This window comes from Crocuta crocuta, unplaced genomic scaffold, assembly GCF_008692635.1.
Source record: "Crocuta crocuta isolate KB4526 unplaced genomic scaffold, BGI_CrCroc_1.0 scaffold7, whole genome shotgun sequence".
Classification (NCBI taxonomy): Eukaryota; Metazoa; Chordata; class Mammalia; order Carnivora; family Hyaenidae; genus Crocuta; species Crocuta crocuta.
Window position 1 is genome coordinate 7054635 of NW_027531904.1, and position 27245 is coordinate 7081879.

General features: G+C 43.4%; 1 protein-coding gene across 8 annotated transcripts in view; it reads right to left on the reverse strand.

Annotated features, from left to right (window-relative positions):
* BLM (BLM RecQ like helicase) overlaps nucleotides 1-27245 on the reverse strand; it is an 85337-nt gene that overhangs the window by 32522 nt on the left and 25570 nt on the right. For 5 of the 8 annotated variants that reach the window (XM_077774234.1, XM_077774235.1, XM_077774236.1 and 2 more), the window contains exons 2-12: nucleotides 25674-25775; nucleotides 23840-24540; nucleotides 22396-22555; nucleotides 19675-19796; nucleotides 16093-16225; nucleotides 15102-15805; nucleotides 13180-13371; nucleotides 11018-11136; nucleotides 9751-9864; nucleotides 8174-8272; nucleotides 7830-7978 (exon numbers count right to left, since the gene is read on the reverse strand). In XM_077774234.1, the coding sequence (XP_077630360.1) occupies nucleotides 7830-7978; nucleotides 8174-8272; nucleotides 9751-9864; nucleotides 11018-11136; nucleotides 13180-13371; nucleotides 15102-15805; nucleotides 16093-16225; nucleotides 19675-19796; nucleotides 22396-22555; nucleotides 23840-24540; nucleotides 25674-25771 (2591 nt within the window). In that variant the 5' untranslated portion in view covers nucleotides 25772-25775. Of the gene's footprint in view, nucleotides 1-7829; nucleotides 7979-8173; nucleotides 8273-9750; nucleotides 9865-11017; nucleotides 11137-13179; nucleotides 13372-15101; nucleotides 15806-16092; nucleotides 16226-16571; nucleotides 16938-19674; nucleotides 19797-22395; nucleotides 22556-23839; nucleotides 24541-25673; nucleotides 25776-26290; nucleotides 26403-27245 lie in introns of those variants that run through there. The other 3 variants (XM_077774233.1, XM_077774238.1, XM_077774239.1) reach the window with 3 other exon arrangements.

Below are 27245 nucleotides of genomic sequence, written 5' to 3' on the forward strand. Positions count from 1 at the left end.
CTTATCCTGAACTTCACGGCTACACATTGGTCTGGCTGTAAAAACCTCCAGGACACCACACGTAACAAACTGAATGCAGTACGGGTGTAGGTGAAACTCTCTTCAAAGTACCAGAAACCCTCGGTAGGGCTTCGTGTCTTGTGAGGGTTTTCCAAATCTCTGTTGGCAGCAGAGTGTAGCGCCCGTGGCTACCATCACAGGATGCAGCACTCGGAAAACTTCACAAGACTACTGCTAACCAGCACTTTGAACCCTGCTTAGGCTGTTCACATGCAGAGCATGGAGTGCTCCCTTCTAGTACTTGAAATGGAGTAAGAACAGGTAGTGGATGGGGGCGGGGGCAGGGAAGAAAAGACTGACGCATTCATGGACTATTTTGATCCCAATTATTTACAATCACAGCCACGGCGAAGGAAACCACAGTCCTGATAAAATGATGACATAAAAAGAACATACAAATGATCTTGAAAATTATCTGAGTTACTTTGGGCATAGGTAGGGAATGGGGCAGGGGTCTCCCCACCAGCATGGCTGTTGACATGACCATCTGTGGGAAGGGCGTGTTCCCTAAACTTTAACCTGTAACCGCAGAACACTGTTTTATGTATTAAAAAAACAAACAACCAAAAAAGAGAGCTCTGGGTCAATAAAGAGACAAGAGCGAGTACAGGTGGAATCAGAATCCACTTAATGCTGCTGGTGGGGATGTTTGGAAAACTGTCTGGCGGTTCTTTAAAAGGTTAAAACAGGGGTGCCTGGGTGGCTCAGTTGGTTGAGCGTCCGACTTCGGCTCAGGTCATGATCTCACGGTTCGTGGGTTCAGGACCTGCGTCAGGCTCTGTGCTGACAGCTAGCTCAGAGCCTGGAGCCTGCTTCAGATTCTGTGTCTCCCTCTCTCCCTGACCCTCCTCTGCTTATACTGTCCCTCTCTGTCTCTCAGAAATAAATAAAACACTAAAAAAAAAAAAGGTTAAAACAGAGATACCGTTCAATGGAGCAATTCCACTCCTGGGTATAGACCCAAGAGAAATGAAAACAGGTCCACACAAAAACCTGTATGTGAACAGTGTTATTTGTAACAGTTCAAATTGAAACAACCCCAATATCTACCAACGGGTGAAGAAAATGTGCCACACTCAGACAATAAACAATACTATTCAGCAATAAACTCTGAAAACATCGTGCTAAGTAAAAGAAGCCAGTCACAAAAGACCACAGATCAGATGATTCCATTTATATGAGATATCCCTAAATAGGCAAATCTATAAACAGAAGTTGGATTAGTGGTTGCCACAGGCTCGGGGGGGGAGGGTGGTGAGGGGAAGATGGGTGAGTACTAATGGACGTGGGTTTTTGTGCAGGATGATCAAAACACTCTCAAATTGATTGTGGTGATGGTTGCATGGCTCTGACTATACTAAAAACCACTCAATTGTGCACTTTACATAGGCAAGCTGTACGATACACGGACTGCCTCTCAATAAAGCAGTGATCAAAAACTGGCACATAATCTGATAAAGTTTTAAAATCTGTGACGTAATTGAAAAAACTCAGAAATGTTTAACTAATCAACTTAGTCAAATTACTAAAAATAATAAAATGACAGGAGATTAGGAAAGAGAGTTGCAGATCTATCTCAAACTCAAAACCAAAACAAGTATCTACTGCAGAAAGACTGTCCAAGTCCAGCACCCAGGCCTCTGACTGAACGCAGCAGGTGCACAATGTGCTCAGATGAAAACATTAACATGTTGTCTCCTTGACTTTGTCTTATCGGCCTGTTAGAAAATGGGATGTCTGGAATTACCAAATATTCAGTCAGGGACGTTCCCAGCAACTAAAGAATACGTAAGTAAATGCGGAGTGCCCATACAACGCAAGATCATTCAGCCATAAAAAGGAACGAAGTACTGATATATGTGGCAGCACGGATGAGCCTTGAACACACCGCTTGGGGGAAGATGACGCACACAGGAGAATGGGAGTGGCTGCTGATGAGTGCTAGCTTTCCTTTTGGGGTGATGAAATATTCTACACTGAGATTTGGGGGATGGTTGCATAACTCTGTGAAAATACAAAACCCCCCACTGAATTCTAATCTTTAAATGGGTGAATTTTATGATGTGTCAATTATCTATTTTTATTTTTTAAGTAGGCTCTATGCTCAACGCGGGGCTCAAACTCACAACCTGGAGGATACAGGGTTGCACGCTCTACGGGCCACGCCGGTAGATAACACCGGCACCCCGGTTGTATCTCAATAAAGATTTTATTGTTTTAAAAAAGCTTGAGACTCCATTGTATCTTCACTAAGGAAGTACTGATATCAACTGACATTAACACGGTAACTATGATTAGGTCCAGGGTGTCAAACTCCTGTCATTTCAAGTGATGTGTCGGGAAATGGAATCAATTTGTGCTCAAGCTCTAGTTGCTTTTGAAGCTGAGATAGTTGTCATGGGAATGTGCACTAAATGGTTCATGCGAATTGAGAAACAAAGGCAGAATCTTCCTTTTAAATAAATGAAAATAACTTTAGGTGACTGGTTTGGCACTGAACACTGGATTGACCAATTCGGTTATAGAAGTCATGTCCCAGTATCTGAAAGAGCTAACTGGCAGCCACGAAGCCTTGTCAACAAGGCTATTATTTAAAAGCATATCATGCAATAAAAATACATGTCAAAATATATTAGAAAAGGTCTACTGAAACTAACAGCATTTTGATTTCCCCAATTCTTCCAAATATATTGGATACAAGATTCACTTAAGTGAAAGAGGAACAAGAATATTTAATGGTCATTAAATAACTCTTGGTAAAACTTTTTATAGTATGTTTCCCAGAAAACGCAAAGTGAGTAACTAATGATCTGACTTATCTTGCCAGTCAGAGAGTTTACAAGTCTTTGCTTCTCGCAAAATTTTAAAGGACCTAGCTGGGTTGCCAGCTGACAGATCATAAAAAATAATTTCCGATGACAGATCATTATGTAATTTTGGCATATAAGTCAGAAAAAATTCAAATAATTGAGTGTTGTTGCTAAAATAAGATGTTTTCCATTCCCATCTACAAGTTTAAGTGAGCAACAGTTCTCACTGCTTACATCTATGAAAAAAAGAAATGTGGACAGACTCGATTCATCCACAGATGTATCAGCTTACTGAAAAGAGGTCTATTCTGATCAGTTACATAGAATTAACGATTACAATAATTCAATCTGGAAGATAATTTTAGTATGGGGAATTTAAAAACAACTCTTAGTTTATATACATATATTTTATACATTATATACCTATTTTTCTCATAGGTATGCTAGAATGGGCAACAAGACTTCATGCAGAAAAATATATCACCTTAGGATAAAGATCTGTGGGGAAAACTGAAGAGAAATATGAATTCAAAGAGGAAGAGGAAAGATGTAAAATATCTGCTAAAGATATTTTTAAAGATGTGTAAAGTTAAAAAATTGTAATGTGTTTTGTGAGTGAAAGTGGGTATAAAATTGCTATTATATTCTCCTGGATAAATTTAAAAGGGCTAGGTACCAATTTTATTTAAAAATGTTCTTTATAACAGACTACATTCTCTTCACTTAAAACTCCTGTTGAAACATTTTTGGTATCAGGTTAGAATTATATAAGGGGTACAGTTTTCCATATTCTTTAAGGAAGCACATTATGACCATAAAAAGTATGAAGGCTGAGAATGTGGCCATCTCCACTCATCCCTTAAACATCCCCCACACCAGGGACCTAAAAATCACATTCAGGGGCGCCTCAGTGGCTCAGTCGGTTAGGCATCCAACTTCGGCTCAGGTCACGATCTCACGGTTCGTGGGTTCAAGCCCTATGTTGGGCTCGGTGCTGAGAGCCCAGAGCCTGGAGCTGCTTCAGATCCGATCTCTCCCTCTCTCTGCCCCTCCCCTGCTTGCAGTCTGCCTGTCTCTCTGTCTCAAAAATAAACATTAAAAAAAAAATCACATTCATTACTAATCCCAACCCTCCCCTCCCCCCCACCACATGTCCATGGTCAGTGGTACCAGAAACTAATATAAACTTTCACTGTGTTCACCTTTCTTATGCCGCTGGTTGCCAGTCTTATGGATTCAGCTGGGCTTTCCCTTGACCCCAGCCCCTCCGTCCTCTCCCACTGTTTCCACCATGGTGCCCTCTCACCCCCTGCTCCTCTGCTCCACCTTCTGTTCTATGCCAGGGCCCTCGTTCTACCATAAGGTTAGGGTCACCCACTTCCAAGGTCAAGCTGCCCACAGAATAAAGCCCATACGCTTCACCATCACAAAATGCAAGGATACCCTACTCCCTCCATATGGCGTCAAGCCTCCTCTCCAGGGTCGGCCTTCTCTGGGCTGCTCCACTTATCCTACAAGTTATTCCCTGCTCCTTGGATCCGACCTGGACTTTGATGCCAGGAACTTCAACCCTGAAATCTCACTCTCCACCTGTGAAAACGCTACTTCACACGCAGCAGGATGGGTATAACTGAAAAGACACAGGGTGACCTGGACGGGGCTGGGGAGGACGGGGGCACTGCAACCCCCACACACTGCTGAGGTTCATGTGACACGGCACGGCCGCTTTGGAAAACAATCTGGCGGTTCTTCAAAAAGTAGAACAAAGAGCTACCACATGACCAAATGATTCCACTGCTTGATACACGTCCAAGAGAAGTGGAAGTGCGTGTCCGTGGATAGCTCAGACACAAACGCTCATAGCAGTGTGCATAAGAGCCAAGACGTGGAAAACAGCCGCCAAATCCACCACATGATAAATGAATATATAAAATGTAGAGTACCCGTCCACTGGAACATTTTTTGTCAATAGAAAAGAACGAAGCACCGATATTCGTCGCAACATGGATGAACCTTGAAAACATTGTGCTTAAGTGAAAGAGGCCAGTCACAAGAGGCCATGTTTTGTAAAATTCTATTCACATGAAATGTCCAGCAGAGGCAAAAACCTATAAAGACACAAAGTAGATTCATGGTTGTCTAGGGCTGGGGAGATGGAAGACAGTGGGAACTGACTGCTAATGGGTATGGTTTCTTTCATGGGAGATAAAGATGTTCCAAAATTAGACAGCGGTTGTGATGCACAACCTTGTGGGGAAACTGAAAAGAAAAAAAAAAAAATCACAGAATTGCTTGCTTTAAATAGGTGAATTGCAAGGTATGTAAACTACATCTCACTACAGCTGCTTACAAAAAAGACCACTCACCCTACAAAGCCTGCTTCCCTCATATGAAACCGATCTGACCCTGTGCATCATCAACAAGGAGTTGTTATTCTGGGCTGGAGTCAATCTTGCCTTTCTGAGTCCCTGCAGCTGTAATTTACGTCTCTAATTACCACTTACTTCATTCTGCAATTTATTAAAAAGTATTTCAAGGGTTCTAAAACCAGATTGTTTGGGTTGAAGTCCTCACTCCAAAAGTTGTGAGGCATATGACCTTGTTTAAATTATTTAATTTCTATGTGCCTCGGTTTCCTCATCCACAAAGTGAGGAAAACAGGAGAACTTACCTCATAAGCCTGTGGGTAAATGAGTCAATACACATAAAATGTCAAGAACAGTACCTGGCACATGGTATAGGCTAAATACGTAACTGGTGGCTATTATTATTGTTGTATTCTAATATTATTGTTGTATCAACTGTCCATATATGTCTGTCCCTCTTCTCTTTCTCAGTTTATATTTTAAGGTCCTAAGGAAAAGGAATAAAGTCCATTTTATTACCTACCCTTACTTCCCAAAGAGGAAGAAGATTACACAGACGAGCAGTAGGGGAAGAGCGTGGGGACACGACCCCACCCCTGGGGACACCTGCCTTCAGCAGGGCCATGACGCAGCAGCAGTTGGGTAAATTTAATCCAAACAAGGGGCCTACTGGCAGAAAAGATCGGGAAAAATGTACCAGAAAGTGTTTGTTAAAAATCTTTTACTTCCACTAAGGGATTTAAGCCCTCCCAAATATAGAAGTACCAAATATATTAAGGAATCAACAGACTTGCCCAAATTTTCATATTTTACCCACATTTACCAAAATTCCTCCATATGTTCCATTTATTCATTCTCACTGAGTGCCAATTATGCACAGGGCACCACATGCTAGACTCAGGAAATGTACAATCTACTGCTTTTTTAGGCTGATCTCCCCACAAAACTAGGAAAAGATATTAAAGGTATCTGTCTCTAAATACATATGTGCAATGTTTATTCAAACACAAATGACAAATTCTATACTTAAAAAAGTTACTCAAAAGGTGAACTGAATTTATACAATTTCTTTTAACTGCATGCATTTAGCAATTAATATTACTAGCCTAAAAGAACAGTAGCATGCGTCTGGTATAAATTGATGGAAAAATGCTAAAAACATTACCTATTAAAAAAAAAAGAAAGGCTTTCACAGAGAGATGTAGTACTTATAGAAGCAAACTCCTAGCATGCAGGCTATTCACTAGAACCTCAAATATAATATGCACCTTAAATATTATGTTTTAATGTATATCGATTATGGAAGCAAAATCTGCCCCTCCCCCCTCAAATTCTACACAAACATCCTTCCCACATGTGAGATTAAAATTTTCCATCCCAAATTTGTGACCTCACACACAAAGCTTGGAGGATTCTAAATAACCCGTGTGCTCAAGAATGCCGGTTGAATCTGCAAAGGTCCTTAGGGCTCTCTTCCTCTCGTGACCCCTCCCACCCCCACATAGCACCTTCGGTTCTCCTCATAACCCGCCGGGAGACGCTGCTGTGACCGACAAAGGTGCTGACAGAGCCAGTTTATTGTCTGTAGTTCCAAAGGTACAAAAGATATTCACCCCAATGTATCAGTCATTCCTTCATGCATTCCTCAGACTCAAAGCACCCACTAGCAAGTTAGAAGGGAACAATATTTTAATCTTGGCACACAACAGCTGTTAAGTAAATACGTGCCGAGTGAGTGAGCCTATCAGAGAGCGCACCTGTCTCTACACGCTCACGCAGACGGACAAAACGATCCCGTGCACCCTATCCATGTGGGGAGAACGTTTACAGCAGTTTCAATTAGGAGTGATTACGGATTTGGGGGCAAAAAGAAGCATTTCACTGCTGGGATGAAACAAAAGTATAAACGCTGTTACATACATACTTTCTGGACCGTCTTCAACACCCTGGGACTTCAGGAAAGTGATAAAGCAGGGTCATCTGATTATTCCCTGATGTACACTCCAGGATGCGTGGGAGATGAAATCAGATAAATCAAAGCTAATTCGCTGCCAGGACCATAACAGGGTCCATAAATTATTAACCGGTACAGCATACTCCCAAAATAGGTATTGGATAGGTTTTTTTTAATGTTTTATTTATTTTTGAGAGAGAGAGAGAGACAGCGTGAGCAGGTGAGGGTCAGAGAGAGAGGGAGATACAGAATTCGAAGACAGGCTCCAGGCTCTGAGCTAGCTGTCAGCACAGAGCCTGACGTGGGGCTCCAACCCATGAACCATGAGATCATGACCTGAGCTGAAGTTGGACGCTCAACCGACTGAGCCACCCAGGAGCCCCAGGTGTTGGATAGTTTTAATTTCAGTAAGTAATGAAAAGCCTGAGGGCCTTGGTTCCCAAACTGTGCTGCGCCCCTGAATCACTTGGGGATTTTTAAAAACCTAACGGCTCCCAGCCCCCCCAGCTTCTGAGCTAAGTGACTATTGAGTGCAATCTGTGCACCAGGATTTTTAAAGCTCGGAACAGGACTCTGATGTGCAGTGATCTGGGAACCACTGCCCCGGGGTTTTTAAGTTCATGACTTTCAGTAACTTACACCTGAGGCTGGAGAATCTTCAGCTGAGTGAGGATGTCCTTCTGTACCCGGGGGTTGGCTGTGGCAGTAAGGGCCATCACTGGAACAGAGGGGAACTTCTGGCGAAGCATATTCATTCTTTTATAATCTTGGCGAAAATCGTGTCCCCACTAGTTGGAAAGAAAACACGGCTTTCAGACTATTTGGATCTTTCCTACATAAACACCAAACACTGCTCACTATACTAAGAACCACCTTATTCTTCAACGAGATTGAATCATTCACTGTTCCTTTCTCTATTCCGCAAATGCAGACTGAGCAGTATGTGTTTATTGATATTTCAAGACGTAGAAGCCAGTGTTTACCTGACTGACACAATGTGCTTCATCAATAACAAAACGCGCCAAGAGCTTCCTCTCATACAGATTCTCCAGAGCGGAAATCAGTCTATTACTTGCACACACCTAGACCAGAAGCATATGCGTCAGAGATGTGAACACACTACACACATCACCTCAAAGACTTTGTCTTTGGGCTCCACTACGACTGACGATGTGTTACAGCCACCTCCACATAAAACGAGCTCTTAATCTGATGTACCAAGAGAATTAGCAGGAGGGATGGAAACTTGCAAATGAGACCTTCTAGCACATTTGCCACATTTAGCAAGCGCTGAGGTTCACCACACGTTTACACTGGGAACAGGGTTACAGATGTATATTGTGGGAATGCATGTTGTCTGGAGACACACACACACATGCGCATATGGGTGTGTGACAGGGCCTAGAAGCAGTGACATCCCAGTAGCAATGACCACATCTGGCATCCATGTCTTGAAAAGCATCTGACTCGTCTTTGCCATAAGTTCCTGGGTGGCTCAGTTGGTTAGGGGTCTTCTTTTTTTAAGTTCATTTACTTATTGTGAGAGAGCGAGAAAGTGGGGGAGGGGCAGAGAGGGAAGGAAAGAGAGAATCCTGAGGAGGCTCTGAGAGGTCAGGGCAGAGCCCGTCACAGGGCTCGATCCCACGAAACGAACCGCTGAGATTTGTGACCTGAGCCAAAATTAAGAGTCAGACCCTCAACTGACTGAGCCACCCAGGAGCCACTCCTTTCTAAATCCTTAAGTGACAAGAGCACTAGGAGCATTTTTTGTTCTACGGAGGCAACTCTGGGTGGGCTCCTAGATGGCTTCTGCGTGGGAGCTGGTCATCAGAAAGACCGGGCCATGATCAGAAGCTTGGAATTTTCAGTAGCAGCCCCATCCTCCAGACAGGGGAGAGGGGCCGGAAATGGAGTTAACTGGTCATGCCAACATGAGGCTGCTATAAAATCCCAATGGTGTGGGTGGGGTTGGCCAGCCTCTAGGTTGGTGAGCACGTCCACACTGGGAGGGACATGCATCCCAAACCCATGTGACAGAAGCTGAGGGCCCCGGCCCCGCCCCACATACCTTTCATCTGACTGTTATCTGCAGCCTTGACCGCATAACAAACCGGTAAACGAGTTTCCCTGAGTTCTGTGGGCCACTCTAGCACATTAACTGAACCTGAGGAGGGGCTCACAGGAACCTCGGATTTGTTAGCCAAACTGAACAGAGACTGTGGGAAGCCTGGGGACCTTCTACTTGCAACTGGCATCTGAAGAAGGGTGGGAGCCGTGTCGTGGGACCGAGCCCTTACCCTGCGGGCTCCGACGCTGCCTCTGTGTAGACTGTGTCAGAACTGAGTTAACCTGCAGGACATCCTGCTGGGGTCACAGAGAGCTCAGTGTGATGAAAAATCTCCACACATTTGGTCACCGGGAGTGACATCTCTACGTGGTGATAAAGGAGGAAGACACAGGATAGGATGACTGGGTGCTTCCCTACTCAGTGGGGAGAACCAGGCTGTTTTCCGAAGATAGTTCTACTATCATATTTTAAAATAATGGTATCAATACAAACCTTCTCTGGAGTGACATACAGAAGTTTTATAATTGGGTCCTTTTTTGATAATTGCAGGTAAATACTTGTAGCTTCCGAGTCAGTCTTATCACCTGTCAGATAAGTAGCTGGAATCTAGGTATAAAAGTAGTAAACAATTTACATTTTGTATATTAATCTGGCTTAAGCATATATTTATCCTTACATTTTATAAATATTTTACAAGTCACATAACAAACCTGTAAAAGGAGAGATAGTCTCAATATAGTAAAGTAAATAATTGGCACATATTTCACAAGACAACTTTTCTTTCTTTTTTTTTTTTTAAATGTTTTATTTATTTCTGAGAGAGAGAGAGAGAAACAGTGTGAACAGGGGAGGGTCAGAGAGAGAGGGAGACACAGAATCGGAAGCAGGCTCCAGGCTCTGAGCTGGCAGCACAGGGCCCGACAAGGGGCTCGAACCCATGAACTGCGAGATCATGACCTGAGCTGAAGTCGGACGCTGCACCGACTGAGCCACCCAGGCGCCCCGCAAGAAAACTTTTCTTAGCCAGAATTCAAAATATTCCCATCGTTTACTTCCTTCTCTTTGTTTCTATTTTCTTTACTGCCTTTGCTTTTCCATATCTGTACATAAGATAAATACAAACTCAGCACTCCGGAGATTCCCATCCTAATGTACGGCTCTTTTTTGTATCGGTAAAGGCATCTCCAGGGTTTTCACATACAAGGACATCAGAAAGGCCGGAGGGGGCCTCATGAGTGGCTACACACGGTGACCGGTTCTGCACAAACACATTCTTCAGAGGAAAAAACAAACCAGTGGTCTCGTCGAGGGGTGGTGGCTCATAACCTCGAAAACATGCAGGATTTGGGAGAATGCATTCATACACTTAGTTCCTGGACATCAGCCAAGAGGAGGAGGGGCACGTGGGCGGGGCGCTCACGTGATGCATTCTGAGGCGTTAAGGGACTAGCCAATATGCTTATCTTGCAGGAATAAAAGAAGAAATCCTCACATTTAGTACAGGAAATTTACATCAGCAAAATACAGGTTGAACGTTCTTGCTAAAGTACATTTTTCTAGACCGAACTGCAGAAGGTTACCTCCTTAGAATTTTCAGACTCTCACATGTACAACTTGACATAACGGCTGTGATCGATCCTTATAATTCATGGACTACTTAATAAAGAAGGTGTTACCCAGAGCATTGACATACAATTATTTTTATGCCTTTATGAGCATTTTTTTAAGCCATAATTGGTAGTGTTTTGTTTTAACTTACATCCAGGGAAGTCAGCTTTTGGACCTGATCGACTATAAGTGATCTCAGGGGCGAAATGACAATGGTGACGCCAGGACACACACAGGCAGGGAGCTGGTAACACAAACTTTTACCACCTCCTGGAAGGACAAAAAACAAAACAAGAGCCTTTCAGGTTTTATCTTGAGAGCATGAAGGCAAAAGTTACAAAGTAAATCACACAGTAATATTTTAAAGTGATTAATAGGACGCCAAGTGATATTCCCCACGGTGCCAACAGTTTGCCGTATTCGAATGAGCCAAAACATTTAGACAATTTAAGTGTGTGAAAATTCTCTTTCCGGACATCTTCTGTAGGTATACATGAAGGAAGAAGAAGGAATCAGGGCAGGAAATTGAAATGCAATACAATTGCTTTAAAAGTCTACTTGGGAAATCCGAATACAGTACGAGGGGCACTCTATTACAGTATTAGTGTGAAAATAATTACTTTAGATAATATTCAATTTTTAAGGAGTCAAAATACGACAAAAGATACAACACTAAGACTATGGTGAATATGGTTTAATATTTCTCTGATGATCCAGAAAGCACTTTTGGGATCTCGTTTTTTAAACCAGTAGTAACCTTTCAATGCTAAATATCTGAGCTTTTATTCACTGTACGCTTTATCAGTAAGAAAATATTCCCAATCTTCCTTTGAGATCAAGTAAGGTAGAACTACACTTGTGTGCCAGCAGAAGACGAAGAGAGAGAAACTCTGAGACGCCCCCCACCTCTCCATGTAGCTCTAATTCAAAATGGTAAGACAATCAGTACATATTTCATGAAAACTAACATGACTGGTCTCTGATTTCCAACCTTGCCCATCCACTGATGGCAGAAGCTTACGCCAGGCAGTTTCCAGGACTTTGGCTGTTTCCCCCCGCCACATTCCCCTCTTTTGCACGTGGAGTAAGCACATTTCATCCTGGTATGTAATTATAAGTGTCAAGGAAAGATCGGGAAGCTGAGTTCTAGTGTCTGCTCCACCACCTCACAGGCGGTCTGACTCAGACGTGCCATCTAACCTCACCGCGCCTCGACGTTGTCCCTGCAAAATACACTACATCAGTGGTTTTTTTGGTTTTTCTTTTTGTCTTTTTTCTCTAAGAGAAACCTTATTTGGAATCTTTATCTATATAAATCAAGAGGTTGAAAGTGGGGTCGGAAGACCCTCAAAGAGCCCCCTGACACCCTCAAGGACTATGAAAACCCCTGAAACCACAGGACTGGATCACTGTCAGGGTCCTTCCCAGCTTTAGCTCTGAAATACCAAAGCAGAAGACAGAGTGAACAGCAAGTTAACGAGGTAAGAAATGCTGATTATTAAATAAGTGTCCTCCAAATTTTAAAATCAGTTTGGAAAACACTCCAATAATTTTTATAACGGTCAACATAGTTTTTATAACGATGGCCAGAACTGCTAAAGGTCACAAATGAGCTGAGTAAAAGGCGGAGGGAAGTCTACATCTGAGTCCTGCAACTCCAATTCCCGTGCTTCTTAACCTGACTGTGCCTTTAATATTCTTACTCGGACACAGTGGAAAGTCCTGGATCTCTTCAGCACTGAGGCTGAGGAAGAACTATGCTAAATGCTTCTCATTTAATCCCCAGGACATTCTGCAAGGTAGGTAGTTTACTACCACCTCTGCCACACACTCGAGGAAACTAGAGCTGGGGGTGAAGCGCCTTGCCCAAGGTCACACCGCGAATAAGTGACCTGGCTGCGCGTTAAAGCCAGGCCAACACTCCACAGCGGACAGTCCCGACCATCTTCACCACCAGGCTGTACCAGGCACAGCGCCAGAGATGGTCGAGGTCTCTGACGGTGATTTTTTGGTTCATGTTCCAGACTAATTTAGACCAAAAAACAAAACGAAAAAAAGACAGAGAGAAATTCCCAATGAAAAATTCTAGATCAATTCAACACAAGCAGCCTTGACTTGAACATCTTGAAGGGTCTAAATGTCACCGCGACAACAGAGGGCAGGAGGTAATACTCTTCCTCACGATGGCATGGGAGGTTCAGAGGTCCCTTAATGACAGAAATGCCATGTGGGTGTTTGTTTTATTTCTATTAAAGGGCTTTCATTTAACATCTGCCAATGGACTCCTGCCAATATACATCTAAAAATACATACCAGTGGGCATCAAGATAAAACAGTCTTCACCCAGCAGCGCAGCATTGATCGCCTCTAGCTGATTAGTTCTAAAATTATGCAGGCCAAATTTTTTATGAAAAATCTTCATCATTTCTTTTGTATGAGGAAAACTAAGACTTTGGAAACGCTCCTGCTTCAGATTTCTGGGTGCTAAATCTTGCGCCAACTTGTCTGAGAAAATAATCAATGTTAAGAAAAATAAGAGCATTATTGTTAACAAGTCGGTTTTAGCATTTACCCTTTGCTGCGTAAACTCCAAGGCATACATTTCCCTGCAGCACATTGTTCTTTAACCATTCATCAGGGTTTCATCCCCGCCAAATGTCAAGGCCACCAGAGACGTCCTGAGGGCCAAATTCGAGCCTTTTCCTTGGTTTCTCCGCAGCACCTACCACTAACCATTGCGTTTCTTCCCTTCTTCCTGCTCTCTTGACCTTCAAGACCATCGTGGGTTTTCTATTGAAATTCTCTTCCCTGGCACCACTTCTTCCACCTGCCCCTTAATTTGGGAGTCTTTGCAGACCCACTTTGGGACTGGGCTCTTTGGCCGCCCTTTCCTAGAATTTTCCAAGTCCTCTGACCTTCAACATCACCTGTGTGCACAGGGTCTTTTCCGTAAGGCCCTGCTGACGCCCTCCTAAGTTCCAGCCCTGCGTGCCTCTCCAGATGTCTTCCAGACATTTCTACCTGAACGACTTACAACACTTGAAGCTCAACAAGTCTTAAAATAGCCCTCCCCAGCTTCTCTCCCAATCTGCTCTGCCTCCCGACTCCCCTGCTCTGCTAGTGGTGTCACAGATCCCCAGTCAGCGGGTCTGAAACCTCGGAGTCCTCTCAGCTTCCCATGGTGCTTCTGCCACCGTGTCTCTCACGTCCGCGCCCCCTTCTTGGCACAGAGAACAAGAGATGCTCAGGCCAGCTGGGGCAGCCTCTCTAATCCCAGCACTCGACTGTCTCAAAGATAATTGCAAGCATCAAGTATGACACATTCTAACACGATACAAAAATAAATCCATTAATGGTTATTTTAAAGGTCAACGGCGTAACTGTGAGAACAACCTCCGTGGTATTAAGTCATCGATGGCAAAAATAGGGACGGCCGTACTCTATCAAACCTTACACATATAAACTTGTGTTGGTTAGAACATGCTCTGTGATAACTTTATAGGGTTGACGTAAGGTTTTAAAATTAATTTTGGCTTCTGTCTGCAGCCTTTACAGTGGCTAACTGCACTCCTCCCCAAACTTCTCCCGCTAAACTGGGAGCTCCGAGGGGACACGAACGACTTGTTATTCATCTCTTACCCGAACCTGGCACGGAACCCGGTGAGGAATGGGCACTCAATAAATATATGTTGAATGTATTAAAAGGATTTTAGGCCCAGAGAAAGAATCTGTCTTCAGGAATTTCTGACTTCGTGTCTTTCTTAGACTGCCCTGCATTTTAATATTTTAAGACAGAAGACATGTTTCTCTACTTCATAAACTGATCAGTTCTCATCAACTCAGAGTTCTAAAAATACACACAATTACAGTTTTAACATAGAAGTTCAGCTTTGCTTTTACTCACCCCTCAAATCGTTAAAAGCTTGGCCCCCATGAGCTTTATTGTTTTAGGGACTAAAAGATGTTAATTCAAAGGCAAAGCACATTTGTAATGACTTTAGAGCTTTGCTACAATAGGTTATAATTACGCATTTCATAGAACTACAGCTGCCGCGGAGACAAAGGAGCGACCTGCTTTTGAAACGGTGATTTGTGATTCACGTTATCAGCAGAAATGTGCATAGAAACAACACACTTTTCAGGCAAGGATGATTCGCGATCTTTCTTACATAATTCCGATTTTGGAAAGTTATGTTTTCACGTAAAATACAAGCATCCATTTATTTTAAACTTACCAGTGTAATTCTGAATGGATTCTGAGTTTTTATTTGGAGCGGCAGATGCCAGTGGAGGCCAGTTTGTGGTGGCTGCAGTTCTTTCTGATACTGGTTTAACTGGCCGGCCTTCCTTAATAGGCTGACAGGCAGCTGTGGAAGATTTGCTGGCTGCTAAATTACGCATTATATTTTCCCAGTCATCATCATCATCATCAAAGTCATCTATGTCAAAATTATCAGTATCACGGGCTGCCTGGATTTCGCCTTCTGAGTCATTTAGCAAAGCAGTATGTTTATTCTGATCTTTCACAGCCGTGCTTGTGAGAACATTTCCCGGGAAATAAGAGCTTTCATTTCTCTTTTCTGTCCTTGGGGTTTCAGCCCAGTTGCTACTTACAAAGGACTTCTGTAAATGCGGACTGAATAACGGTCTTTCAAAGGGATTCTTCGTGGTGGCCGAGGATCCTGCCCTTCCCGGGGTAGTGGCCAGCACACATTTCCCAGCAGCACTGGAACTGGAGGGAAGGTGTGGAAAATGGGACTCCTTAACAGAAACACAGCTTCCTGCAGGACAGGAGTCACCCTTGAAAAGCGCATCGGCAGAGGAAACAGAGGTCATGTCCTCGGCAGGGCTACCCAGTGCGCCAGGCCCGCACCTCCACGCTGAACCAAGAATACAGGCACCGCTTGCATTCGAGTCGGCATCGGCCAGGAGCTTCCTTCTGGAGACAAAACACAGGACACCACCCTCACTGGGAGCGGTCTGCCACAGTAGGCCACGCAAGTATATCGTTAGTTTCCATCCCAAATCGTGGCAGAACAGGTTCTGTTTTTCAGTCTCCAAAGGGGCAGTTTGAAAAAAATAAATAAATTTAAAACTTAAAACATAGTGACAAGTAGCCTATTCAATTTCCCGGCCAGAATGCCTGGAAATTCTGCCCCATGTGTTTCTGACTTACGTTGGTGGGATGCAATCAGATACATTCCAGAAGAAGAAAACGTAAGATACCTTATGTCCCGCTGCCGACGCAGTTCTTGTCCGCAATCCAGGGCCGTCAGTTCATCGTCAGGAATCGTATCAACTAATGTACAGATGTGCTCCATCACGTGAATGAGCTGCTGCTGTAAACTGGTCTGTCTGGCTATAAAGTTTTATTTTGTTAATATTTTCCCTTGAAAAAGACTTACAATTTTATAAGCCATGCATGTAAAATTTGAAGTAGTTTAAAGGCAAGATTATAAACTACCACGTGCTGCCCTATTATCTGCCTGAGAAATAACTAGAAATCATGTTATCTCTGTTCTCATGATGCAGAACCGTGTGATCGTTTCATTTCAGGGTAATTCTTACTATTTCGCTTAGGGTAACCTACGTCACCATAAGCTACAAAAGTTGATCGATTTACGCAAGTTTTTAATTAACGTCGGGGGTAAACGTCACCAGGTGCACCCAAGGTGAATCACACAGGGTGCAGGCAAGAGCCCCACCTGCTGCTCCGCTCCGCCTGGCGTACACACTTCCTCTCAGCGGTAACAGACTTAGACTTTCTTTGCAGAGACCCCTGCCCCTCTCCCTCGGTGGGCATCTGATGTAAGGCAGCTCACACAGAAACAGGTCTGAGAGTTTTGTGACTAGAAAAGGAGACTTCTCTTTTCAATAAGCTGCATGGGCTGTTGGTGGCCGCCTCCTCCGCCACCACACAGGGAAACAGAGCCTGAAAGGGAGACCAACACAGGGGCAGCGGAAACAGCGACAGAAAGGAATGGGGGGGACTGAGGTGGAGACACGGGGTGGAAGAGAGGTGAGAGGCAGGTGTCAGAGAGAAATTCCTGATGAATTTCCCCACTTTAAAAACGTACGTTATATAACTAAGAAAAAGGATGTCAATGGAGGTGAGGCTTTAGATGAAGAAAGAAAAGAATGGGTTAGGGTAGAAATGGGAAGCGGGGAAGATGCCTAGTCTACCCTAAGGCCTCAGGTAAGTAGGAGAAATCAACGGCGCAGCAACGGTTTAGGTGGGCTGCAGAGGAAGCTATTCTCAGGAGACAATGTAAGAAACGAGAGGACGAGAATGTTCAGAGAAGAGAATAAGGCTACCGGGACACCAGAACAGAGGACAGCCAGTCGTAGGCTCTAAAGGGCAGGACGGAGAGGAAGAGAAGACAGATAGAGGGTCAGGGGACAAGCATCTGTGTGACAAGGACTTGGGAGACATGGACTTTTTACTGGTGACTGGCAGGAATAAGGACGTGAGGTATGAGAAGGTGAAGTGGAACTGCTGAATCCTCCTTTTGCGTGTTTTCTCCACATGACAAACGGGTATCAGATTGGAAAGAGGAGAATAAACAATGGTCTGAAGGACGTGAAAGCCAAGATAGGCTCAGAGATAGATACAGCTACTGGAAAGGAGCTCAGTCTTCTTGTCTAGACAGGCCACACCTCAGAATACAAAGGAAACCCGCAAAGAAGATCCCGCTGATAGGTGAGGAATCCAGTGAACTGTACCGTTAGCTGACGGAAGAGTGAAGACAAGCAAACATTGTTCTAATTTAAAAAAAAAAAAAATTCTAAACAGATTGCCAAAAGCTACTGGCTGGTCATCTGGATGTTAATTCAAGGCAAAATCCTAGAACGCGTTATCAAACGGCTGCTTTGTGAGCTCTAAGACGGAGGAAACAAATTACAGAGTTAGCAAGAGTTCATGTAAATAAATCAGTAATCTTAACGTAGTTCCTTCTTCGAGGGATTACTAGACTGGCAGATAACAATAGCTACCATTTACTGAAGGCCTACAGTACTCCGCGCACTTCACCTTGAATCCTGACAAATACCCAGGAAGACAGCATTCTCATGTTATAGAAGAAACTGAGGTCCAGAGAAGCTGAACTAATTTGCCATAATCACACAGCCGGGAGTAGGAGAAGACGGGTTTTATCTGAGGATGGCATCACTCTAGAGCCCATGTCCCAGGCACTCCCTCTTGCCGCCGGAGACCCTGAACTTGTGGAGCCACTTGACTCTGCAGCATTCTGCACCCCACCCCACCCGCCATGGGCAAGGGAGAGAAACACAGTCTGAAGGCAGATTTGTAACAAGTTGAACAAGAAGTGATGAATGGACTGAAGTCCCCTGAGAGGGAGACCGCTAATGACATTCCACGGGGCTCTGTCCTTGCCCCCGTCCCAGCCACCCACGCCATCGGTGAAACAGCACCACATAAACAGTACAGCGTGGGGCTACCAGTGTCAACTCCAGGGCCTCCAGACTGCGGGGTCTCCATCCTTGCCCTGCTGTTGTTTAATTCAATGACCAAGTGTAGTTCTATTTAACTCTTTTGGGCCTCGTGTCCTTATTTGCAAAATGGGCATAACAGAAACTACCTTCAAGGCCACTGTGAGGATTAAATTAGTCACTACTGTAAAACACCTAGAAGAGTGTCCTAGTAGGACATCAGGTATTTCAGGGACATCCTTAACCATAAATTCAGAGACCAAAATAAAAAGAAACTTGGAGGAAACAGAAACAACACACACCACCACACACTACACATGTCCACACACACACACCACCACACACACATGCACACACACTACACACATGCACACCACCACATACATGCACACGCACACACTACACACGTGCACACATACACACAATACGTGCGTGCACACACACATGCCTGTGCACACACCACTATGCACGTGCACACACCAACACTACACACATGTCTGTGCACACACACAACCACGAGCACAGAACCCATCAGAAAAGACCAGAACAGGGGGACCTGGGTGGCTCAGTCAGTTGAGCATCTGACTCTTCTTTTTTTTTTTTTAATGTTTTATTTATTTCTAGGAGAGGGAGAGACAGAATGAACGGGGGGGGGTGGGTCAGAGAGAGAGGGAGTCACAGACTGAAACAGGCTCCAGGCTCTGAGCTGGCAGTCAGCACAGAGGCCGACGCGGGGCTCGAACCCACGAACCGCGAGATCATGACCTAAGCGAAAGTCGGACGCTCAACCGACTAAGCCACCCAGGCGCCCCATGGAGGCTGCAGCTTTTCAAAATCTTGTAGTGTGGCTGGATTCTTTATATTAGATATTTAATAGAAAATTTAAAAGTGAATTAGAAACATCAAAAAAACAGAAATATTAAACTTTGCATGGACATCAAGAGGCAAACCAGAGTACACACAAGGGAGAATCAGGAGGATGTAAGGTCTAGGAAGGAGTTAAAAGACCTAACAACATTTAGCCCTACAAAAAGCAGGGGTTGGGGTGGGGAGAGAGGCTTCCAGGAACCTTAGACTTACTTCACAAGGATTAAAGTTACAGGAAGACAAATTCTGGCTGAGTATGAGAAGTAATTTTCTAACAAGTAGTGTTTTCAAAACAGAGTATGAATTATCTTGTGAGAACACAGGTTTCTGAGTTGTTGGGGCCGATGGTGCCTACCCAGGTCCCTGNCGGTTCCGTGTGACAGCCATCTCATGCACCTCATGCTAGGCAGCCACAGGTTAAAAATACAATCCCGCTTTGTTTTCAAATGTAAATATTTAAAATAAGTGCTATATCTGAAATAATTTTTGTACCGTCATAGTCTGTGCTGGTTTCTGGATCAGGCTGCTGCGTGGTCGTCTCCTTGGGTTTTGCCAAGTCCTCTGATGTGCTAGGAGCACCCTTTGTGTCAGAGGCGTCAAGGTCCTTTAACATACTGCAAATTAAAAAATATAAAACCAACCATAATACAGACTTAGACCAAATGCATAATTTTTCCTCTGATGTTTTTCCACCACTGGCCAGACAATATGTAACAGAACAGAGAAACATGTTTTTTGTCTCTTCTATTCTAGAACTTCTACAGCTGGCTTTCAAAGTCTCCCATCCTCTGGCCCCAAGAGACCTTTCAACTGTACCTCCAAAGGTGTCGTTTCAGGAGCCCCCTGTGGCATCACGTGGCGTCGCTCACACTCCTCACAGGAGTCCGGTGTGGCCTACTTGAAGGATTCTGCCTCGCTCTCTTCCCAATTTGGAAAACCCACCATCCAATCTCTTCTGACCCAAATCACACTGGTTCTTCTAGGCCCAGACCAAGTCTTACTTGTCTGCCTTCTCCAGCACGTAGTTATTAACATTCCTCTCTTCTGAGGTTCCAAAGCATTTTATCCAGCTTCTCTTACTAGGCCAGCATGGCTATATGTTTATCTGTACATAAGATTAACTCATGCAGATTATATGAAAATTATCAACATGTATAAACGTGGTCAGTCTAGGTGGATACAAGAAATATTTTAAACAAAATAGATGCTCACTAATGAGTGTTAGAGACAGTACCATGGAAATGTAGCACCTTCCGGAACTTGAGAAGACTTTGCCAAGGAGATTTGAGGGAACCCTGAATGGTGGGTACGGGAAGGCGGATGGACCATGAGGAGAGACAATTAAGACAATTCCCTTTACTTGATCTTCAGGAATCACTAACCGCAAGGAGGATGTTAGAATGTAATCTTCTAACTAAATCAAACAGTGGGGAGTAACTATGCTTTACATAGTCTTAAAAAATGGTAATATAATGAAAGAAAAGGCCTTCTGTTTTTAGCAATGTTTTCTGGATTTTCAGTTTGTCTCCCTTCGCTCGCTGGAGCTTAGGGTTAAGGTATGAGCATAACTGGAGACAGAACTCAAGAGGCAACGTGGGACCTGAAGACGCAGCACTGAGGGCCAGCTGCAGAGCTTCAGGCACACAGGAGGTACAAAAACATGGTTCTCGTCTGGTTATATACTATCTGACCATTCCACCACTGAAATGAATCCAGAAGTCACAAGCAGTGTTTTAAAACAAGATAAAATACCAAAGAAAATTTACATGTGTACTGCACATGCTTAGAGCATCATTTGTAAAAATTCTATTTTGGTCTTAAAATATATACAAATATGTATTCGAGGTTGCAATGGAAAACACAGAGAGAGAATCTATACTGGGAATAGCCTTGGACATAAACATTTTCTAACTGCTAACAACCTAGGTAAAATTAACCGTGCTATGACAACTCAAGAAATTATCAGCCATTAAAAGGAATAAAGATAAAGACTACGCAGAAACGTGGAAAATGTTCCTAAAATAATATTAAGAGCAAAGATGCAGAAGAAAATAGTACAGTTACGTGTTGGTGACAGCAATGCAAAACTCACACACACGTGCAGAGAAGGAGCAGCACTTAATGCAGGTAAAAAGAATGTCTCGTCTGTTGGAACCGCCCGACTACAAGTGTCCTGTTAAAACAGCTGCAGTGTCATTGGACAAGGCACACGTTTTCAACGAACAGAGAGAGCAAAGGCAGGTGTTCAGCAGGAATCGGTCTGGCCCAGGGCACAGCCCTACACCGGGTCTCGGTCCGTGTGCTGTTAATTGTATCCCGGGCGATGCCTGCGCCTCCCCGGGCCTTGGCTACCTCGCTGTTACATGAGAATCTGGTTTAGAATCTACGCTCCATAGGAACTCTCGCCCAGCTCCTCCATTTCCTATAGTTCTGTCTGCATTTCTGTGGGAAAGGAGAAGAGGACAGGGCAGCTCTTACGGTTTTTTTTAGTTTTGTCATCAAACTGCAAGGACACTCCAGCCTTTCCCAAGCCTCTTCAAACGTCCCAAACCAACTGGTAAAACACAAGCCCAGAGAAGGAGTTTATGCAGGCGAACACCTCCTTCTTAATTAAGGCGGTATCCTAGACGGACCTGTTCTTATTGAAGTACTGGTTAACAGCATAGTAAATCCTCCATCACTCAACTGGACTGGGATCTAGATTGAGTGGAAGGCGGAGGTAACACAGACTATTTATTCTATTTTAAGCTATTGATGGGCTATGTGTATCATCTTTTTCCCACACTATCAGCTAACCACAACCATGTCACTGATTTACTAGCATTCAGAGAATGACAAATGCAACGGCCAATTCTATACTGCAAGATTAAAAAAAAAAGGAAAGAAGGAAAGAAAAGAAAAGGAAAAAAGGGTATATTATGTCATTTCAGGTCTAAGAGTTTGGAAAGACAGTATTTTTAGGAATACATTCTGCCTGTCAAAATCAACTCAATAAAACTCTTTGGAGGTCCCATGTAATTAATCCTAAAGGAACTTTACAGCTTTAGAATACCATCAATTAAATAAAACATATAAACAGGGATTTCCTGATGCTTTCATTTAGATATAAACTGTGCAGAAGCAGGATATAAATCTATACAGATACTACCAAGCTACAGAGAATTGTTTCAGATATCCCAGAAATAAACAACGTTTATGAGCTAGCTGTTTTACCTAAGACATTTTAAGGAGGAAGAAGAGGAAGAGATCATTTCTTCTTCTGGAGAAGGTGGGACAAAATCTGTATCGTAATCATCTTCGTCGAGCTCAACACATGGATACTTCTCAACTGAATGTAATTCTGTTTCTTCCAAGTTCTTCTTTTCACTACTCTCTAAAGGAAAACCAGGGACACAGGTTACTTTTGTCACTCCTGGCATGTCACTCCGAGTGAGTGCTCAGGACGAGTTACACCAGCCCAGGGCGCCCTCCTTCCACACCTCAGCATGGGGGGATCTTCAAGAAGAATTACTGAGTCAACCAGATTAAGTCTAACGAATGTGGGCATGAGGCTAAAGGTCTACTTAAGGATTTTCACGTCTGTCTCCCGGTAAGTTACAAAACCCACGTGGAGTGTCGGCACTTCTATTTTGATCTCTTTTGCTCATATTTAAGTAAGAGGGAGTACAAGTCAGTCCAATAACTGCACAAATGCTGTTAACTGCACCACCAAGGCACCCTAGTCACTTACATCCTGCAAGACTCAGTGTCTCTCTTTTTAAAAAATTTTTAATGTTTTCTTTCTTTATTTCTGAAAGAGAGACAGCGTGAGCAGGGGAGGGTCAGAGAGAGAGGGAGACACAGAATCTGAAACAGGCTCCAGGCTCTGAGCTAGCTGTCACCACAGAGCCCAACGCGGGGCTTGAACCCATGAACCGTGAGATCATGACCTGAGCCGAAGTCGGACGCTCAACCAACTGAGCCACCCAGGTGCCCTGACAGTGTCTCTCTCCTGACCATACAGGATAACGATGCTACATGGTCACTTTCTAGTTCACCTTTTACCCAATTTTCTCTGCATTAACAGCAACGCATTGGATGAGACTACAGTTCTTACTGTTGATCACTTCTCGTCCCCTCACCCACTAGTAACCTTGATGGGATTCAGGTTATCTAAAAGCGTCAGCCTCACATTCACAACTATTTCATACGCCGGGTACTTCCACATATGGCTGCTAGGTTCTAATAACTATGAGAGCTACACAGATAATGATTTGAATGTGTAAAACTTTTAATAGCATAATTAGATCATATTCTACATCCACATTAGGTGGGAGCAAGCCATAAAGGAATTATAATAGAAAGGCTTAGTTTCACATCCCAGTTCTATCACTAACTAGCCAGCACACCATCAAGAAACCATTTAACCTCTATGGACTTTATTTTCTTCACAAGTAAAATTATACAACTATCTTTGGTGTTTATATAATCATAGTATCAGGATAAAATCGTTGCATTTCATCTGTACGTCCTGCCTCAAGAATGTGGCCAACAACACACTGTTTAATACGTTCCTTCCAAGGACCTAAGGACAAAAGCTGTGTCTCTTGGTCTCAGTGCCTGGCTTTGAATAGTTAACACACTCAACATACTGAAATGAGATAAATATAATTTTTACCTCTTTCTTTTCCCAAGTGAGGTTTTAAAGGGTGACCGTCCTGAGTATGCCCACGTAGCACCTCTTCAGGAATGGAGTCGTCATCAATGCAAATCACGTCAGTACTTAACCATTCTGAGTTGTCGTTCCGTTCCTCAGTCACACACATCCGCTCGCTTTCGGGGGAGGACGGAGTCGCACTGGCCTTTACTGTATTTGCTCGAGGAGGCTGTGCTTGAAAAAAGTTTCTCTTGGTCTTTTTTGATTTCTGAGCAGTGCTCACTCTGACCACGTGATTTCTGCACGGTGTCACAAATGCTTGTGCATTTTCAGAAATATCAAAGTCATCCATATCATCCCAATCATTGATGGTAATAAAAGAATCTGATGACGAACTGAATTCTAATTTCTTGGAAGTGGCATTACTGGATTTCTTTACAACCGATGTGTTCTGGGTATTACAAAGCACTCCCCGCGGGACCTGCGGCAAAGCTGGCGTTAACGGTTTTGAAACAGCCTTCCTGGTCTGCGGACCTGCTGGAGCACTTTTAAAGTCACTGATCCTCATCTGCTGACTTGTGATGTGAGGCGACGGTTCACTGAAGGAAAAGGCCTCGGTGACATTAACGCTTTTATCACTTAACACAGGGGCTTTTGCTACGGACACGCCAGTGACGGATACATTGTTGGCTGAAGAGATTTTCTTTTTAAAAGTGAAACCTCTGAAAAATAATCGAAAAACTGAATTAGACTGATGAGTTTTAACAAACCCACCAACAATACAAAACTCTAAAACTCTGTTACTGATGTATACAGCAACTCACCTTAACTGTATCACAAATGAGCAAAGAACCTTTTCCCTCTCTGGTTTCAAAATGTGTAAGGTAACTTAAGTTATATTTTGTATGCGCTGATCTCTTTTTTTAAAAGTTTATATTATTTATTTCGAGAGAGAGAGCATGGGAGGGGCAGAGACAGAGGGGGAGAGAGAGTCCTAAGCAGGTTCCACACGGTCAGCACAGAGCCTGATGCCAGCCTCGAACTCATGAATTGTGAGATATGACCTGAGCCGAAATCAAGAGTCAGTGACCAAGACACCTTGGCGCCCCAGCATGCTATGATCTTTCTAATTCGGAAGCTAATTACTCAGTTTTGAGAGTGTCCAGGCCATTCCCACTATTTTATGTCTCAGGCTGGCCGTCCTAGGTTAACAGCACCTCCAGTGGGAGGGGCAGCATCCAAGAAGCAGAGAAGAAACTCAAATGGGGCAGCTGTTGCCCCTCTAATACAAGTTTTATGGGTAAAAGAGGCAAAACCCAAAGAGGCATCACTGAAATCTGAAAAGCAAGCAAAAGAGGCAGGTGTCCTGGATGTCTGTGGGGTTTAGTGACATGAGGTTCAATGGTAACTTTAAACTAAAGTGCCCAGAACAGTGTCTGGTCTTAGTAAAGGCACAGTAAAGAACAGAAATTAAGTTTCATTAGAAGGAGTTTGCCGTCTAGCTCAGAGGAGAGAACAGAACTGGAGAGCTATCATTTCCTTATAAACTGTTCTTGCAATGGGTATAAAATTACATTAAAATATTAAAAATACCTATTTGCCCAAATTTATAAGATTCACTATTCATTCATTCCATAAATGTTTACCAAGTAAGCATTATGCACCAGGAACAATGCAAAGGCACTGACCAATTCAGCACCCGGTGCCGCTAAAACATGTTCTACTATTCATGTACAAAGCAGGAGAGTCACTGGCCCCCTGAGCTTCACTTACTGATCTGCACAGTGAAAGGGTCAAAAGGAAAGAGGTCTCAGATACAGCGGGTCAGTGTCTGCATGACAGCAAAAATACTTACGAAGATTTCGGTTTCGAAAGACTCAATGTATTATTAACTTTTCTGGCTGAATGGCGTTCCAGTTGCTCCCGTAGATTATTCTGGGGAACAGCAGCCATGATCCTAAACAGTGAGGAAAAGAACTATCAGCACAGCCACATACATCGCATTAATCACAGTATTTCTTGGGGGGTGAGAGGGTGGGGGTGGAGCACTGTTCCACCCATGCCCAGATTAATTAGGTTTTTTTGGGTCAATAAATTGTTTTGACATTTTTTACAAATGGTGAAATTTAAAATATGTAATCTTTAGAGAACTCAGTGACTCACTAAAAAGGCATAACATCAGAATCATAGGGGTCCAAGAAGATGAAGAGAGAGAAAAAGGGGGAGAAAATGTATGTGAGCAAATCACTGTGGAAAACTTTTGTAACCTGTGGAAAGACACAGACATCAAAATCCAGGAGGCACAAAGGATGCCCATTAGATTCCACCAAAACCGACCATCAACAAGGCATATCATAGAGTCAAATTCACAAATACTCAGACAAGGAAAGAATCATGAAAGCAGCAAGGGACAACAGTCCTTAACCTACAAGGGAAGATGGACGAGGTTCACGTAGACCCGTCCACACAAACCTGGCAGGCCAGAAAGGAGTGGTAGGATATATTCAATGTGCCGAATCGGAAAAATATGTAGCCAAGAATTCTTTATCCAGCAAAGCTGTCATTCAAAATAGAAGTAGAGATAAAAAGTTTCCCGGATAGGGGCGCCTGGGTGGCTCAGTCAGTTGAGTGTCCAACTTCGGCTCAGGTCATGATCTCACGGTTTGTGGGTTTGAGCCCTGTGTCGGCTTCTGTGCTGACATCTCAGAGCCTGGAGCCTGTTTCAGATTCTGTGTCTCCCTCTCTCTCTGACCCTCCCCTGCTCACGCTGTCTCTCTCTCTCTCAGAAATAAACACTAAAAAAATTAAAAAAAAAAAAAGTTTCCCAGACAAAAATGAAAGGAATTCATGACCACTAAACCAGCCCTGCAAGAAAATTTTAGGCAGACTCTCTGACGGGAGCAAAGACAAAACAAACAAACAAAACAAAACAACAACAAACCAAAAGACCAAAAGCAACAAAGACTAGAAAGGACCAGAGAGCACCACCAGAAATTCTAACTCTACAGGAACATAATGGAAACAAATTCATAGCTTTCAGTACTCACTCTAAACGTCAATGGTCTAAATGCTCCAATCAAAAGACATAGGGTAACAAAATGGATAAGATGACAAGATCCATCTATACGCTGTTTACAAGAGACCCACTTTAGACCTAAAGACACCTTCAGATTGGAAAGTAAGGGGATGGAGAACCATCTACCATGCTAATGGTTGCCAAAGGAAAGCCGGAGTAGCCATACTTACATCAGACACTGGAGACTTTAGAATAAAGATTGTAACAAGAGATGAAGAAGGGCATCATATGATAATTAAGGGGTCTATCCACCAAGAAGATATAACAATTGTAAACATTTATGCTCCAAACATGGAGCACCCAAATATATAAATCCATCAGGAACATAAAGAAACTCATTGATAATTATAT